At 42.4% G+C, this 18,243-nt stretch overlaps 1 protein-coding gene across 1 annotated transcript in view; it reads left to right on the forward strand.

The window, feature by feature from the left end:
• The window catches only part of LOC121528762 (protein shisa-6), a 210,357-nt gene that overhangs the window by 136,659 nt on the left and 55,455 nt on the right, over window positions 1–18,243 (forward strand). Inside the window, exon 5 of the mRNA XM_041816340.1 lies at window positions 2,208–2,246. Coding sequence (XP_041672274.1) covers window positions 2,208–2,246 — 39 coding nt within the window. The remainder of the gene's footprint in view (window positions 1–2,207; window positions 2,247–18,243) is intronic.

An 18,243-nucleotide genomic window follows, 5' to 3' on the forward strand; every position in this document is an offset into this window, starting at 1 on the left:
AAAGCAAGATCCATAAAGACATGGATGAGAGAGTTTGGTGTGGATCAACTTGACTGGCCTGCACAGAGTCCTGACCTCAACCCCACAGAACACCTTTGGGATGAATTAGAGCGGAGACTGAGAGCCAGGCCTTCTGGTCCAACATCAGTGTGACCTCACAAATGTGCTTCTGGAAGAATGGTCAAAAATTCCCATCAATACACTCCTAAACCTTGTGGAAAGCCTTCCCAGAAGAGTTGAAGCTGTTCTAGCTGCAAAGGGTGGACCCACGTCATATTAAACCCTATGGATTAAGAATGGGATGTCACTGAAGTTCATATGCCAGTCAAGGCAGGTGAGCCAATACTTTTGGCAATATAATGTATATTCCAACTCTTCACCATCAGTGTTTTTAGTCAGGAGGATTTCAGATGATTGAAAATGATTTTTAAAGGCTGTCATTTTCAGTAACACCACATTAGAAATACCAAGGCTTATAAAAATACTCTCATTTGTTTCTGTTTTAACTTTTTAACCTGGAAAACCTCCCTGAGTTTAGGAATGCCTAACTAGAGTGTCCTGGCCAGGACAGACAGCAGAACACATAAAAACGGAGCAGTTCCACTCAGAGAAAAGCTGATCCTGAGTCACAGAGCAGAGGGGAAGTCAGTCAGAACATCTTCATCCTGCAGCATCTTCCTCTGATGTCTTCATGCAGCAGCAGCGTACCTGAAACTCCTTTTACTCATTTCAGGTACAGAGAACAAAAGCAGATGTTGTGACTGAGTCACAGAGCAGAGATGGGAGCTTCCAGAACTTTCCACATGAATAAAAATAACACAGTGATGATGGAAGCAGATTTAGTATAGCCTTAATCAGAGTTGAGCCTATGTTAACCAGTGGGATCATACAGAGATGAGTGAAGGACTGAGGATGTCCTAGACCTCAGAGCTCCATGCTGCACAGCATCTACAGAACATCTCCTTAATCAATCAGTGTTTTCTTTACATCAAAATAAAATCGAGGTTTAGTTCTGAAACTTAAACAGCTTTAACTTTGTCACCAGTGAAGCTAAAGAACGCTGCAGTCTATTTTTAACCTGGTAGTAAAGACGTAAAGCTCCTGTTAGCCCAGAGGTGTGTCTGCATCACCTGAGGGAAAGGAGATGGAATGCTCTGATTGGTCGGATCCTCCTTAACCACACCTCCATCTTTAATCTTGTAAAACAGTGTTTACTCTCATGGCTCTGGTGCTCTGTGGTATTTCTGGTGACTTGTCATTAAAATATCTCCAACATTTGTTTGTTAAGCTTTTTAAATGTCAGACTGCTGCTGCTGTTCTAAATAATGCTTGCTTTTGGAGTTATTCTGATAAACAAGTCATTCTCAGATGTAGCTTTGTGTCAGGGGCGTAGCTAGGGATTCAGGACCCCCAGAGAGAATATCACACAGGACCCCCCTTAGCCAGCTAGCCAAGCAGCAGATGTTGCCTCATTTTTACAGATATCTCTGCACATTAATGTATTTTTGAGCCATAATTTCCCTGTTTATGAGCTATATTTGTCTAAATTTACCTGTATTATTCTGCAGCACTGGACCACACCATCTGGACATTTTAAAGGGGGCCCCAGTATTGCATTTTACTCTTTTTGATGCTAATTTCAGTCTGTTGACTGAATCATTTCATCACTAAATGCTAAGGAAAAATAAAGAAAAACATCTTTTTTACTGCAGGCTTCTTGAGGGCCCCTCCCTACTGTGGGCCTGGGTAATCAGTAATCAGCCCCCCCCCCCCCCCACTACACCCCTGCTTTATGTTTGTAGATGTTTAAAGATTTTATCACCACTTACTGGGGTCAAGAGTTCATTCAATAATCTGCAGATTAATGGATTATAAATCCAGTCATTAGTTTATGATGATCATTTTTCTGCTGTCATTGTTTTGTTTGGTAAATTCCTTCCCCAGAATAATTTATGAGACTTCTGATTAAAGGACTGTGATGAGAATATAGCAGGATGTCCTCAGCCTAACAGAGTTATATCATTGTGTTGTTGTGGGCATCAGTCAACTTTTATATCAGATGAAGTGATTTTTACTGTTTTAATGACTGTAAAGTGTAAAAAATGTCGTTTCTGTTGATTTCCTCCTCTGAGTGTGACGTCATTGTTGTGTGGTATTTCCTGCACAGAGGCACAGTGTAATGAGTAACCATTGGTTGTGTTTTCCAGGAGAAAAACATTGGCCGGTCCGCTCCCAGAGTCACCATGGTAGGGATGGCTGCTCTTTCTTAACGGGTCAAAGTTGCCTCCAAACACTTGTGGCAGATTTCTGTGTTTTATGAACGAACTAAAGAGAAATGTCAGAAGTTGAAGAGGTTTCTGGTGAGTGTTTGGAGGCAGCTTGAACCCGCAGTGTTACTTGTAGTGCAGTGCCTTCCTGTTAACCTCTGTTTAACCCTAACCTGTGTATTTTCCCCCTTTACCTTCAGCTCTTCTGTCTGTGTGATGACTGTGATGTTGGATCTGTGTGTTCTGGTTCTAGAGGTGGAACGGTACAACATAAGAGCCTTCATCTAGACTCACGAGCTTTACGCTCTAACTGGGTATGAAGCCAACACCGCCCAGTCAGACAAGGCTTCACCCCCCCTTTACTCCAGCTCTGATTCTGGATCAGTGAAAGTCCCAGTACCCTATCATCATTGCTTCTCCAGAAACAGTGACAGACGTCTCTCAGACTCAAACACTCTGTATTTATGCTGCGGCTCATGCTTTTCTCTTGGTTTCCCTCTCACAGTTCCATGTGGGGTTTTATCACTTTATTCTCAAGTATTTCACTTTTTCGTTGGCAGCCCTGAAAACAAGGTAAAGACCAAGCCTCTAAATATAAAACACAGATAACAAGACCTCTAAAAGCCACTAATGGACACGTTTTACCTTTATTGTTTACTTGCTACTCCAACAGAAATGTTCAAATCCAGTGAAGTGTCCTAAAAGGTGACCCGCAGCTCCAGCTGACCACGGTTCCTGATTTAGTGAAGCTTTAAAGGCTGTACCACAGATTAAATAACAAAATATAAACTTTATTTTTAGTGGGCTCATAGTCATGTAACAAAGAAACGTCCTAAATTCAGTCCATACAGGCAGCCTGCAGCCGTGTCCTAGTCCTGTGTCTCTGCCCTGTATTTCTGCAGTGACCAGAACCTGGTCCATATCTGCCCCTTTCTGGGGGAAATACTCCTTATAAATGAATGGAAAACTGAGAAGATAAGATCTTAAAGGTCAAATATTTCCCCCCTTCAAGTCAGTTTATATGGTCTCAGAGGTTCCCAAAACATGCCTGTAAAGTTTGATGCTGAAAAACACTCCAGTGTTGGATTTTCATGTCTAAAAACCCCTCTGTTTCAGCCCTGTAGCGCCACATTATGTAATAACGCCGCATTATGTTTAATGTAATACATTTTCAATTCATTATGTAATAACACCGTATTTTGTAAGTCACTAAGCGGTTAGGGTTAGGGCAGGGTAGTGGGGTATACTCTGGAGCCCACCTTAAGTCCTAGGGTTAAGGTCAGGTGTTTAGTCTAGAGCCCTGAAGGGGGTTAGGTTTAGGCATGAGTCACTAAGCGGTTAGCTGCACCTACTGATGCAGGTATATAACCCCAGGCACCCATCTCTCCGTCTCCGGGAATGGATGTGACACTGTATGTAACTCCTGATCCTGGTGAGCTGGCAGCTGAGAGGAGGATCAGGAGAGGAGGGCGGAACTTTCTTCTATGCAGGGAGGGCCAACTGAACCTGGGGGCGGGGCTAACTCCCCACATGACGTCGTGAGGGGAAGATCTGAGAGCGGCTTGTTTCTTTAAGGTGGAGAAAGGAGGGACTGTGGACAGGCCAGGGGCACACACCTTTGTTAGAAAAGCCTGAAACAGTGTGTTTGATCTGTTTAAAAGCCTTAGAAAGCTGTACATGATAACGGCAAGCAGGAGTCCAGTCAAGCTTGTATTATTTTCATATTTTGCGTAAGAGGAGCTGGTGTTAGGTGGATTTATGAACAAACATAGCTGCTAAAATGTTACCACTTTAAAGGCTTAATTACCATAAAAACACATTTTATCATGCTTTTCAATGCAATAACCCTAACCCAATAACAATAATGTAATAATGTCCTGGAGTACATCCTAAAATAGTCTCCTGTTATTTCATAAATAGGTAATGGGTTGTGAATCAGTTGGAATCAAACATCAATATTTTTAAAGATTTATTGTGATTAAGGTGAGAGAAATACACCACAGCACTGAAAACTACATGATGGATGACAGAGAGACAGTCGACAGGCAAATTCACACAAACTAGCAAAGACATCAGGAAAACTCTCTAGTGGAGCTTTTACATCATAGAGGCGTGGATTCATGAACACTTGAGCCCATAATCTGGCTCTAGTTGGCCTGGGTGGATGAGTTTTGACCACACTGGTTCACTGGGCCGGTCTGGAGATGTGGTCTTTGGTGTGGAACAGTAGGCATGAGACGTGAACACAGATATCATCATAACAACTAAACTTTCAAGGGTTTGTTTTAGTTATTTATTACAAGGGACAATGAACATTGATGATCAGAGGCTAATTTCCATCTGTAGTCGTCGGCAGGTTGATGGTATAAACAACAGAGTCCATTAAAAATCAGACAGCAGACAACATAGTACAATAAAATACAAAGACCCAATGGTAGGGGACCTTAGCTTAAGATAGACCAGGAATAAAGTGACCATTGCAGTTCAAGTGCATAAGGCAGACGGTAAAGTGCTGTAGTGCTACAGTGCATGGTGAAATATTGCATATGATTATAAATGTGCTTGGAGACGAGATTGCACCTCACCCTTGACCTGGTCAGTTAAAGTGTTAATATTAATGCACCTCACCCTTGACCTGGTCAGTTAAAGTGTTTATATTAATGCACAGCACCCTTGACCTGGTCAGTTAAAGTGTTTATATTAATGCACAGCACCCTTGGCCTGGTCAGTTAAAGTGTTTATATTAATGCACAGCACCCTTGGCCTGGTCAGTTAAAGTGTTTATATTAATGCACAGCACCCTTGACCTGGTCAGTTAAAGTGTTTATATTAATGCACAGCACCCTTGGCCTGGTCAGTTAAAGTGTTTATATTAATGCACAGCACCCTTGGCCTGGTCAGTTAAAGTGTTTATATTAATGCACAGCACCCTTGACCTGGTCAGTTAAAGTGTTTATATTAATGCACCTCACCCTTGACCTGGTCAGTTAAAGTGTTTATATTAATGCACAGCACCCTTGGCCTGGTCAGTTAAAGTGTTAATATTAATGCACAGCACCCTTGACCTGGTCAGTTAAAGTGTTTATATTAATGCACAGCACCCTTGGCCTGGTCAGTTAAAGTGTTTATATTAATGCACAGCACCCTTGGCCTGGTCAGTTAAAGTGTTTATATTAATGCACAGCACCCTTGACCTGGTCAGTTAAAGTGTTTATATTAATGCACCTCACCCTTGACCTGGTCAGTTAAAGTGTTTATATTAATGCACATAGCCCTATTGCACATAGTTAGCATTTACAGATGTGTTTATGCGTGTTTTACTGCACTGGAAAAGCATATGAGTTGCCATTAATGAAATATTGCACAAAATATGCATGCATGGTTTGTTCACACTTTTCTAAATGCACAGAGGAGATCATCAGAATCAACAAATGGTCCCCTGTGACTCACTCTAAGTTATAGTCAGAGTGTGGAGTTGTGAAGTCAGCTCTAAACGCTCCTCCCTGCAGAGACAGCCACATCCGTGCAGCATTTTTCCCCCTCTGAGCTGCATGCTGGATATGAAGCTGGAGTCTTAAAAACATCTATGGAAGCAGGACGGACTACAGCTGCTGCTACCACACTACCAAAGAAGTGTTTCTTCTTTATGCCTGATAGGTTTACAAACTTCATACATAGCGCCACCTACTTGTCCTGGGTAGGGCTGGGCAGTACGGCCCTCTGCAAAAATCGCACAATATTTCTTTCAGCTCAAATTTAAGTCAAAATAGCGGTTTAAAACTGTTTTTACAGCCGAGATGTTATGTATTACATACTATAGGATGCAAACACTCAAGTGCAAATTTGTAGAATATTCTACAACACGGGTGTCAAACTCAAGGCCCAGGGACCAAATGTGGCCCATGGTGCAGTTTTACCCGGCCCATCTTAATTAGGCTCACTGAAATGAGGTCTGCAGATTTCCTCCAGTATAGAAATGTAAATTTAACCTGGAAGATTAAAAAGAAAATCCTTGATAAATAATAAAAATATGAAAAAGTAGAGAGTAGAAATAATCAGATAAAAAGTCAGGAATAAGGGTTTTCATTTCATATTTTCATTTTGCATCCCAAGATTACGACTGAAACTAAGAATTTTGACTTTTTATTTCATATTTTGACCTTTTCTATCATATCTTGACCTTTTAGACTCCTAACTTTGACTTTTAATCCCATATTTTCACTTTTAAAATTCCTGATGGAGAATTTTATCTCATATTTTGACTTTTTAGAGTCACAATTTTGAACATTATCTTCTATTATGACCTCTTTTCAACTCTTGATTTTGTATTTTATCTGTATTTTGACCTTCAAACTCATGATTGTAACTCTCTATCTCATTATTTGCCTTTTAAAAACTTTATTTTGACATTAATTGTTGTGTTTTGACCTTTAGGACTTATAAAGTGGACCTTTTTTATATAAATCTTAAAATCATTTATCAAGACTGTTTAATTTCCCCAATAAGTCATGACCTGTGAAAACACGGTTGATAGTTTTCGGTTAAATCTTGACCCTGTTTGGCCCTCAGGTTAGACCTGAATCCAGATTTTGGCCCCTGCTGTGACTGAGTTTGACCCCCTGCTCTACAACAGAAATCACACTTTCTTCATTTCCATATGTTTTCCTTATTGAAAATGGCACTGACATAAAAATGATCATTCCCTTCAATACAAGAATTCATATCTGATTTATAATACAAGTCAAAATCATCAGATTTTTTTAGAAATGGTTTAGCTCTTATTTTTTTATATAGATTTATTTGTTGGGCTTTTAGTGCCTTTATTCGACAGAGGAGGACAGTGGATAGAGTCGAGAGTGTGGAGAGAAATGTGGCAAAGGGCAACAGGCCGAATTCAGACCCGGGCCTCCTGCATACATGGGTCACGCCTTAGACCGCTAGGCTGCCTGCGTGCCCCGGTTTGGCTCTGGTTTGATCTAATAATGAGCTGGTTATAACAAAATAATTTACTTCTTGTGTTTGCTTGAAAATACATAAGATGAGGAAATAACTGCAAATCAAATCACAGTCAAAATATTGGGGGGAAAACCACAAGGAGATTATTTTCCTAAGTTGTTCAGACCTAGTCTTGGAGGAGGTGGAGTTGATGGAGTATCTTCCAGTGTCTTATAGTAAGGTGGTCCTAGAGTGGGTTTGAACTCAGACTGAGGACTTCTCTCTCACCAGTAGCTGTCCTTTTTTAAACCTGAACTCCTTATCAAACTAAAAACATGACTGAATCACACTCTTTTAGGTTGAAAGCCTTATTCTTGTACCGTTCTTCCCCTACCTGTTCCTGTAGAAATCTCTGCTGTTGTAATGTGGGCTCGCCTTGAAGCAAACACCACAAAGAGGACGTTAAAACTGTTTTTAAATCTGGGGTTTTCTCCAAAAGTCCATCCTCTGAGCAGAGTTTGGGCCAAATGATTAAAAAGAACCCACACTGGGACATCCAGTATGTAAATGAGAATTTCCAGCACCTCTTGATGTTTGTTATGGCTGGCCCACATTTCTTATTTTGTCATTGTGTTGTGCCTTAAAACCCAACTGGTCCCATTCCAGTGTGTGCTAATCCTGCCCTTTGAAATGTATGTTTTGAACTGTTTCACTGCAGCTTTCTCTGTGTGTACTGAACTGAATGTGCTAACCTCTCTGGTGTGCGTGGTCTTCGACTGTGTCCGTCTCAGTGGAGAGGAGGGCTGGTCTATAGAGGCATGGATAAAGGCAGTTTTGATGATGTTACTTCTTTTATTTTAAGAAGACATCAGAAAAATCTGTGCTTATCCTTGCTGAAGATATACGGACCCTCCTCTTCCTCCTCTACCTCTTCCTCGCCCTCCGCCTCCTCTCAAAGGAAGTCTCAACAAAAGGACTCGGTTGGTATGTCAATCATCTGTTGAGAGAAATGGCTTTTTTATTGCCGCTTTATTCTCCGATGTGACAGCGGATGAAAATGCCAAACTGTTGCACTGTTTGATTTTCAGGAAGGATGATTACCTTTGGAGTCACTCTGGTTTAGTAGCGAGCGAGCAGACGAGCTCTGTAGGAACATCATGAAGCACTACTTCAATAAAATGGATCTCTTATTGCCTTTTAACACAGCGGGTCACAGCCATCTGCGCTGGGTTCACTGTCTATCACATTTCAAAATGAGCTGGATATGAAGTCCATCTTGACCTCCCGCCCTCTGCCGTCCCTGTTGGGACGATCGGGGCACATTTGTCAAACTGGAGAGGCTCTGACATGTGGAGCAACGACTTGGCCTCTCGTGCCTCGGGGGTGATTGTGAGTTATGAGATAAGGAGCGATACTTACTGGCTGTATGGATAGAAACACTCTGGACTGGGATTTTATTACACTTGAGGACCAGGATCTTTGTAATCTGCAGCTCTGCTGTCTCTCAGTGATGGAGCTCTGTATGCATACAGAGAGATACCAGTGCAGCTCATTAGCATTACACATGTAGATAATCTCACATGCACTGGACTGTGGTTGCAGACAAAGGGTTAACAGCAGCAATGCACGCCCATTTACTGGAATTAGAGCTGTAGTTCTTGAATGGTCTTTACTGTCACCACTAAAATGTCTGATAATTCTGCAGTGCTGTGCTGAAATGATGAAGTGCAGTGATTTTTTTAATGTTTCAGGACTGTTGATAGTGTTTTTCTCCACATACTGCTTCACTTTTTCCTGCAGTGCTGCTCAGTGCTACTCTCATGATCCACACATTTGGCACAACGGGTATAACATATTGAAAATGCCAGTTTTTCTGATTGTTTTGTATTAAATGCTTGCAGAATTGGGGGTTTAGAAAACTTGACCAACTCTGCACCAAAAAGAAGCTGTCTGAAAACAAAGCTAAGGATGCAAATGTGAACACTCTTCTGGTGAAAAGAAATAAGGCACTTAAAAAATTACAAGGAGAACTTCTACAGGAATCTTCCCATCATCCTCAGGACCAGTTTGAAATAGCCTTAAATTTTCCCCATACTGTCCCACAAAGCTCACAGGTCTGTGACTAAAGCTGCAGCAATAGCAATGCATTATGCACCATGAAACAGGAAGTAGTTTTACTTGTGCTCCCGTAAAAATTGGTAAACATGATGCCAGTGAAAGAAGTGGAAGTTTCATATGGGTACAGTCAAAATATGTCGCACTTTGGGTCTAAAAATTTAGCAGCCACATGCCAGCACAATTGCCTCTAGGACTTACTTCATAAAGCCAACAGGAAGTGTGCCATTCTGAATATTTGGTTGAAACAGCGAAGATGAGGCGGCTGTGGGAATCCAGCACATTCACATTTTGAAAAGAGCTGGAAGAGTCTTGTAGACAGAAATGTATTTGGCTTTTGTTTAAAATGTAGGGGGCGTGGCTCTGCTGGCTTGTCAATGATTGATGTCACACCATGAAACAGGAAGTTTCTGTTGCTAGCCTCCAAACTGCCTCAGTCTGTTTTTGATTGACCACAGATGACTTGTGATTATATCTGATGATTTAACCTGAGAGGAAACTAAAACCTGCATGACCAACCAGGGCGTAGCTAGGGATTCTGGGCCCCCAGAAAGAATATTTCACCAGCCCCCCCTTAAACTGGCCGGCCAGCCAACAAATGTTGCATCATTTCTTACAAATAGCTGTACATTTTAATGCATTTTTGAGGTATAATTTCACCATTTATGAACAATATTTTTACCATGGTCAAACTGAATTTACTTGCATTATTTCCCAATGCTGGACTAAACCATTTGGACATTTTTAAGGGAGGAGCAGAGGCCCCCCAGTATTTATTTCACTCTATCTGATACAAATTTCAGTCTGCTGACTGATTCATTTTGTCACTTTAGATAATATCAATAATTCAATAATGATACTACTTACCAAGAAAAACTAGATTAAAACACACTTATCATCACAGGCTCCTCAGGGTGATCAGTACCCCCACCCCACCCCCACCCCACCTCTCTTTGCTACACCCCTGATGACCAATCATAGCAATCCGCTGTGTGGCAAGACTTGTGCAAAACTCGACTTGTGCAAAGGAGCGATGATCCATTCAATGCTGCTTTCAGCCTTAAAAACATCAGATAAAGAGCAGTGGGGCTATGAAGGCTGATTGCTGCTGTCCTGACACAGACGTGGCTATGGTCCCATGCTCTAACTACTAAGGTTCTATGAAGGCTGATTCCTGCTGTCCTGACACAGACGTGGCTATGGTCCCATGCTCTAACTACTAAGGTTCTATGAAGGCTGATTGCTGCTGTCCTGACACAGACGTGGCTATGGTCCCATGCTCTAACTACTAAGGTTCTATGAAGGCTGATTCCTGCTGTCCTGACACAGACGTGGACAGAGTTCTGAGTTAACATGATCAGTATTTATGTTTTCTGGAAACAGTCCCATGCAGACCCATGTCACTGGTCAACACTCTTGTGATTTATCGGTGGTAACAGTTCAGCCATTCCTGTAATACAGGGGTTCTCAACCTTGGGGTCGGGACCCCATTGGGGGTTGCAAGAGACTGAGAGGGGGTCCCCAGATGCCTTACAAAAGCTAAGAACATGTTTGAATCAGACTGTTGCTACCTAACACCAAATCTTTCAATTGTAACCCATTTTTATCATGTTTCCCCACCAATTTTGCCAATTTTAACACATTTTTGCTACTTAAAACTATTTTTTGTCCATTTTAAACCCTTTCCACCACTTTTTTCTGCCTGTTTTTGCCACTTCTAAACCAAATCTTGCCACTCTCTGTCTATTGTTGGCTCTGTTGGCACATTATTGCCACTATTAACCCTTTTACCACTTTTTAAGCCACATTTCACTATTTGAAAAGCCATTTTTGCCAGTTGCTGACTTTTTCTGCTTCAGCTAACCTTTTTTTTGCCAATTTATGTCAATTCTTATACCATTTCACCAAATTTCCACCTATTTTTGCCATTCTAATGCCATTTCAGCCACTTTTGAATCCCCTTTCACCACTTAATATGCACATTTTAGCCATCTCAACCCATTTTGCCATATTTTTGTTATTTTATGCAACTTTTATCAAATTTTTGGCATTTCTAACCCATTTCTGCTACTTTTAAAATCTGATTTCACTTTTTTGCCATTATTAACCCATTTTAGATATTTTTAACATCTTTTGATTCTGTTTTTACCAAAAAGATTTACATTTTTAAAGGGGCTCTATGCAAAATTTAGGAAAATATCAGTGTAGCTACACCGCTGGCCATTAGGTGAACTACAACAACATTGTGTTTCTCGTCCACAATGGCGCGCTCCTTGCTCATGAACGAGCCTCTGGTTTATCAGCTGATACACACGCAGACCAAGGTGATGTACCGGCATCATGTATACAGAGGAGGTAAGTGAAGTAACACTTTAAAGTAAAGTATAAATATATACATAGATATATACATACATATATAAAGTATATTTGAACCTCTAGTGCGGACACGGCACAAAATTAAATATTGGTTCATATGAGGCGATTAAAAAAGGACAACATTTTCACCACCATTTCTATGAATGAACAACTTCACTACTTAGTGCAGCATTGACCAATTTTATTGTCTTTTTACGTGTGTAATGTGTAAAGTGTATTGAATGGGACGCGTTTTAGAGCAGAAGCAGCAGGGCTAACGTTGCTTAGCTCTGATAATGGAGCCTCGACCGCGGGGATCAGATAGATGACATTATGTGTTCAAGATATTTTACAAAGTATCAAAACATAAACTCAGTAAGTTGAGTCCAGTGCCAGGAGGCAAGAAAAGGATGCAATATTATCCGGGAAACACTAAATGAGCAACGTGACATTCTCGTTGTATGGATAGCGTCATCATAAGCAAGCTAACGTGATGTAGCATATGGTTTATACAACATAAACACTACATTGTGTTTCATGGTCCAGAGTGATGCCTTACCTTTTCTACAGAAAGACGGCCGTCTCTGGATCGGTATTTATCCTGAGTGCCGAGCGTAGCTCCCTCTATTTCTCAAATGCTCCACTGATATTTATCCTGGATTTCCTCCTGCGTCGGTCACACTCTCTTTTAGCCTGACCGGCTTCAGCAGATAAAACTATCTTAGTTTTTTATGTTTTCGTGGAGTTTGCGTGGGTGTTTGGGCTGAGCTAGCCGGTCGTTTACTCGCGGAAGCAGCCTTCTCCATTCAACACGCCGTTGTCAGGTATAAACAGAGCAAGGGGGTGTGTGCGCATTACGTAGTACCTGACGTCACTTCTGTTGAGATTTTTGCAGAAAATTGGGCCCAAATTCTTCACAGAGAAATGACTCCACAGACTTATACAGGCAAACAAGGACGACATAAAGAGCCTCATTCTTCACATCAGGATAAAGTGGCACCATTATAGACTCAAAAGTGGGAAGTTTTAAAGCAAAAATCTTACATAGAGCCCCTTTAAGAGGGCTACTTACTACACAAATGAATCAAAATGTGTTTCTTTGATAAGAGTGGTTATTATTCAGGTTTAATATAAAATACCAAGTTTAACTTCACGATGGACCAGGATTTTGCTGGCCCCCAGTTTGGCTGGGCCCCAGAAAGCTCTCCTCTTGAGCCCCCCTTGTCTCCACATGACTATTCTGGATTGTTCATGGCTGTGTTCAGCCACCTTCAGGTCCAGTGGGGGTCCCCGGTCTCTTGCACTTTTATTTTGGGGGTCGCGGGCTGAAAAGGTTGAGAACCCCTGTTGTAATGAACAATGAAGAACACTTTGAGGTTCAAGCTTGAATTTTTCTAAATTTTCCTCCTCCTCTCCTGAAGTTATTGAACTTTAATGAAGGTCACAATATGTCATCTAGATTTGCCTTTCCTCTTAAAATTGGCAGTTACAGTAAAAGCTTCTCACTTGACTAGTGTCTGATTAAAATGCTAATGTGCTAACAGTTTACGGCTGAGTATGGCCCTTGTCCAAAGATTAAAATAAACTTGTTTGTGATGTTGTATTTGTCCCTCCCTCCTAGATTAAAAACACAATAGGCAGACACATATTACAGCAGCTTTAAAGTAGTCCTTTTAAAAAACTTGTGTTTCAAGTTCAGTCTGTATAGTTTGGGGAAAAACATAATTTGCTAGTCTGATAGCTTTGGTGGTGAAGAGATGAAATTAAATGGATGTTAAATTATGACGATGGTCTGCATGTCAGTAGCTCAGACAGCTCGTGGAGGAGCGGCCCACACAGCTCATTATTTTCAGTCCTGTTTCCTCCGCTCCTGCATATTCATCCTGTCTCTTTATGCTGGCACATCACGTCGGACCACACTGATGTAAAACCAGAGAACAGAGTAGAAAGCTCCATTTACAGCTGCTAGTTTGTGGAATCAATGAGAGACTTTTACTCCCAGAAATGAATGCAGACTTTTGGTGGTTTGTTAGAGAGTATTGATCCGTGAGAAGCATTTCTTCTTGTATGATGGACACCAAGGAGACACTTTTATGCTGCATAAGGTTTGTACACAGTCTTTGCACACAGAGTCCATTTTTAAATTCATTTCCCAATAAATGCATAATCCAATAAAAACAAAAAAGTTTCCTGCTCAAACATGCACAGTGAGTTTAAAGCTTTTGTTTTTGCATTCATTTGCAAAAATTAGACAAGAGAACGCCGTCAGAGCCCTACATTTATTTCAGTTATTTGCACAGTTATTTGCATGTGTATGGTGCAGTGCCTAGTTAGAGAGAAAGTGTGCATCTTTCTAGTTCTGTTTTCATGCTTTATATGGTTTAAAGTCCAAATGCTGTCGTTGATCTGTGTTGAACTATTGTTTAATCTGCTGAGAGATGTTTGAGCTGCAGCCACCGCTCTGAACTGTTGGCCATTTAAATGACTTAAAAATCAAACCTGTACTAAAAAACAGGACTTGATGTACACTATATTGCCGAAAGTATTGGATCACCTGCCTTGACTGGCATATGAACTTAAGTGACATCCCATTCTTAATCCATAGGGTTTAATATGACGTTGGTCCACCCTTTGCAGCTATAACAGCTTCAACTCTTCTGGGAAGGCTTTCCACAAGGTTTAGGAGTGTGTTTATGGGAATTTTTGACCATTCTTCCAGAAGCACATTTGTGAGGTCACACTGATGTTGGACCAGAAGGCCTGGCTCTCAGTCTCCGCTCTAATTCATCCCAAAGGTGTTCTATGGGGTTGAGGTCAGGACTCTGTGCAGGCCAGTCAAGTTGATCCACACCAAACTCTCTCATCCATGTCTTTATGGACCTTGCTTTGTGCACTGGTGCACAGTCATGTTGGAACAGGAAGGGGCCATCCCCAAACTGTTCCCACAGAGTTGGGAGCATGGAATTGTCCAGAATCTCTTGGTATGCTGAAGCATTCAGAGTTCCTTTGACTGGAACTAAGGGGCCAAGCCCAGCTCCTGAAGAACAAGCCCACACCATAATCCCCCCTCCACCAAACTTTACACTTGGCACAATGCAGTCAGACAAGTACCGTTCTCCTGGCAACCACCAAACCCAGACTGGTCCATTAGATTGCCAGATGGAGAAGCACAATTGGTCAGTCCAGAGAAGGCGTCTCCACTGCTCTAGAGTCCAGTGGCGGCGTGCTTTACACCACTGCATCCCACGCTTTGCATCGCACTTGGTGATGTATGTCTTATGCAGCTGTTACCATGGAAACCCATTCATGAAGCTCTCTACCACTGTTCTTGAGCTAATCTGAAGGCCACATGAAGTTTGGAGGTCTGTAGCCATTGACTCTGCAGAAAGTTGGCCACCTCTGTGCACTATGACCTCAGCATCCTCTGACCCCGCTCCGTCATTTTACGTGGCCTACCACTTGGTGGCTGAGTTGCTGTCGTTCCCAATGGCTTCCACTTTGTTATAATACCACTGACAGTTGACTGTGGAATATTTAGGAGCCAGGAAATTTCACCACTGGACTTGTTGCCCAGGTGGCATCCTATCACAGTACCACGCTGGAATTCACTGAGCTCCTGAGAGCGAGCCATTCTTTCACTAATGTTAGTAGAAACAGTCTGCATGCCTAGGTGATGATTTTATACACCTGTGGACATGGAAGTGACTGGAACACCTGATTTACATTATTTGGATGGGTGAGTCAATACTTTTGGCAATATAGTGTACAGAGACCTTTAGATGTTTCATGATGGTCCCTCTCTACATTCATGTCGACTGCTTTGTGAAACAACTGTAACTGAGGTTAGCATGTTTGTTAGCATATCTGTCGTCAAACAAGTTAAATTTTGGTTTAACTGTGTCCACTTCTGCAGTTTTGGCATCTTTAAACCAACAGTTTGTTTCATGGAGGGCTCAGCTGCTTAGTGGTGTGGCAGGAAGGTGTAGTCTAGTTGAACAGTACTACAACAGTAGGGCTACAGTAGTCGGAAGCCCAGTAGCCTCCATGCTCAGGCTTTGTTGGACCCAGAGCAACAGTAGACTGGAAAGGGGGGTTAAATGCACAGCATGGGGCAAGTGGCCCCAGTATGAGTGCACCTTAAATGACTTAAGGTGGTCTTGCAACTAACGACTTAGACAATATTCGAAACTCAGATTAAAATCTTGGGAGTCTTGCTAAACTTTCAGCTCTCCCCCGTTGTCTCAGTCGTTAGGTGTGAGGTGGTCATAAGACTCGATTTTAGCTGTTTTAAGGCGGTCGTATGCTAATTGTGTTCTCAGTGACGTGACCATCGTCCACGACCAATGGGAGCCATAAAATCACTTTATTCTTTAAAACATGAACGTGAGTGTAGATCCTTCTAGAGCAACTCAGGAGATTGAAAAACATTTCTGCTCAGAGCTGCAGTCAGATCTCATTCCAGTCTGACATGACAGGAACGGTAAACCACTACTGGGATTTTCACAGTAAAAGCCTGATCAGTGTGTACCAGTGGTGGGACTACTCTGGTTTTGATACAGTACTTTTATTCTGAAGTGTTTCCAGGATAGTTCATGGGTTGTTACAGCAATGTGCAAAGTTTTCAGTGTTTAACTTTCCTTTTTGTTTGATTATAAGAGATATTAACTCAAATGCGATCTCCATCTCCTTCTATTTCGTGTTCTCTTGTCAAACATTATTCTTGTGAATTTCCACCAGATGCATGATGGGAAATAATCTCAAAAGGAATCGTATTCTAGCCTTGTAGTTAGTGACCACCAGTCTTAGCAGAAAGGTTTCTGTTTTTTCAGAGTCTGGCAATGGGTGTTTGCCAGTGATGTAAATAAAGCAAATAAAGCAACCAAGAAGGGGTGGAATGATGATTTCCAACCTTTGTTTTATAAAAACATGCAGGCCTAGCCCTCTGCATGATATTCCCATGCTTTGCTGGCCATTTCATCGCCCTCAACCTCCAGTTCTAGCTTTTCATACGCGTCTGATGTCAACGGCACATCCACAGTACACTCAACAACAAGCTAGAGGACCGTGCCTTGAAATGACACTGGGGAAGCTAAAGCGTCGTATTTTGAAGCATCGGACCACCAAACATGCAAGTGTTCGTGATGTCTGGGGAGTAAGAGCGGGTTAGATATGGTGGGGATTGTGCTGCATACAGAGAGACAAACAAAACAGTCAGACAAGCAGCATTTAATGGACACCCTGAAGGCTTGGTATCTCTACAGCATGGACGAGAGGATGGAGGGTGGGGGTGGGGGGTGCAGTAAAGGACCGCAGAGACGGAGATGATGTGGACGAGGGATAAAGCGAGACGGAGAGCTGATAAGAGAAGGAAGAGTATGAAAACGGAGGATGTGTTGGAGCAGTGGGATGAAGAGTGGAGAGAAACAGCAGCATGGGCCAGCGATCACAAGGCAGCCCCCCCACCCCCCCACCCCCGATCTATTAGAGAGCTCTCTGCTCCACTCTCCTCCTGACATCCCTCTCTAAAACCAACAGCCCCACCGTCCCATTAGCCCTGCCAAGTGGAGCTATACCAGAGTTATGAAAGGCCCAGAGGAGGTGGAGGCGGCGGCGTCAGTGGAGGCGCACGCTGCTCTGTGTGTGACAGGTACGAATGTGGATGCCTCAGCCGACAGCCAGGGCCACCGGCGCGTCCCTGCACTCCTCTGGCAGTGAAGGAAAGGGGAGCCACCGAAGGCCTGACATTTAACAATGGACCAAGAGTGTTCACATTTAATCTGGAAATGTTAACTTCTATAATAGCTCCACTTCACTCGGTTAGTGGGGGACAAAGCTCCAGCCCCCTGGACACCAGAAGCCCCCACCTCCTCATTGATTTCTCTGGTGGAGCAGGAGGCTTAACTCTGACCTAATTACACTGGTGATAATGCTTATAAGTTATATTTATAGCCGGGCTAATTTTAGCTTCCACTGCTCAATCTTAAGTGAACGGCTGCTCGGAGACTCGAGCTTACAACATGGAATTACTCTGACAAAGGCTTAACCTACATCTCTTAGTCCAAGTCTCATTTTTATAATTAATGTCTGCTTTATTGCTCTAACACTGGATAGGATTCAAACCAAAGACTGTGTGAGAAGTGTAGGGCTCCCTGCCCAATCTTTCAAAAACAACACCGACCAGAGGCTGCCCATACGGAGGGGAAAGAGCGGCAGGCTTTCTGGGGTCTTTGGGGATAGCAGCATGCCCTTGCTGCATGCAGCATGAGCTAGCATCAGCAACTAAAGCACCCTGATGGCATGAAAGCACAGTCAATCTGGACATCTGTGTTCCTGAGATAATGTGTCCTTATCCGTGGCTTCCTTCACTTTGTCACCTGGCTCCTGTCGTGCTGGACCGTCGCGTATCCCTGCCTAGCTGGGTCTGTTGCTCACATCTGCAGGTCGTCCCAGTAAATCCTCTGATGACCTTGTTTGTTTGCCTGTTGTCTTTGAGTTGTCACAGAGATGACAGAGACAGACTGATGTTTGTCAGAGCTTGGTTTGCTTCATCTCTTCTGTCAGAGTGATGTCC

The sequence above is a fragment of the Cheilinus undulatus genome, linkage group 20, assembly GCF_018320785.1.
Source record: "Cheilinus undulatus linkage group 20, ASM1832078v1, whole genome shotgun sequence".
Lineage (NCBI taxonomy): Eukaryota > Metazoa > Chordata > Actinopteri > Labriformes > Labridae > Cheilinus > Cheilinus undulatus.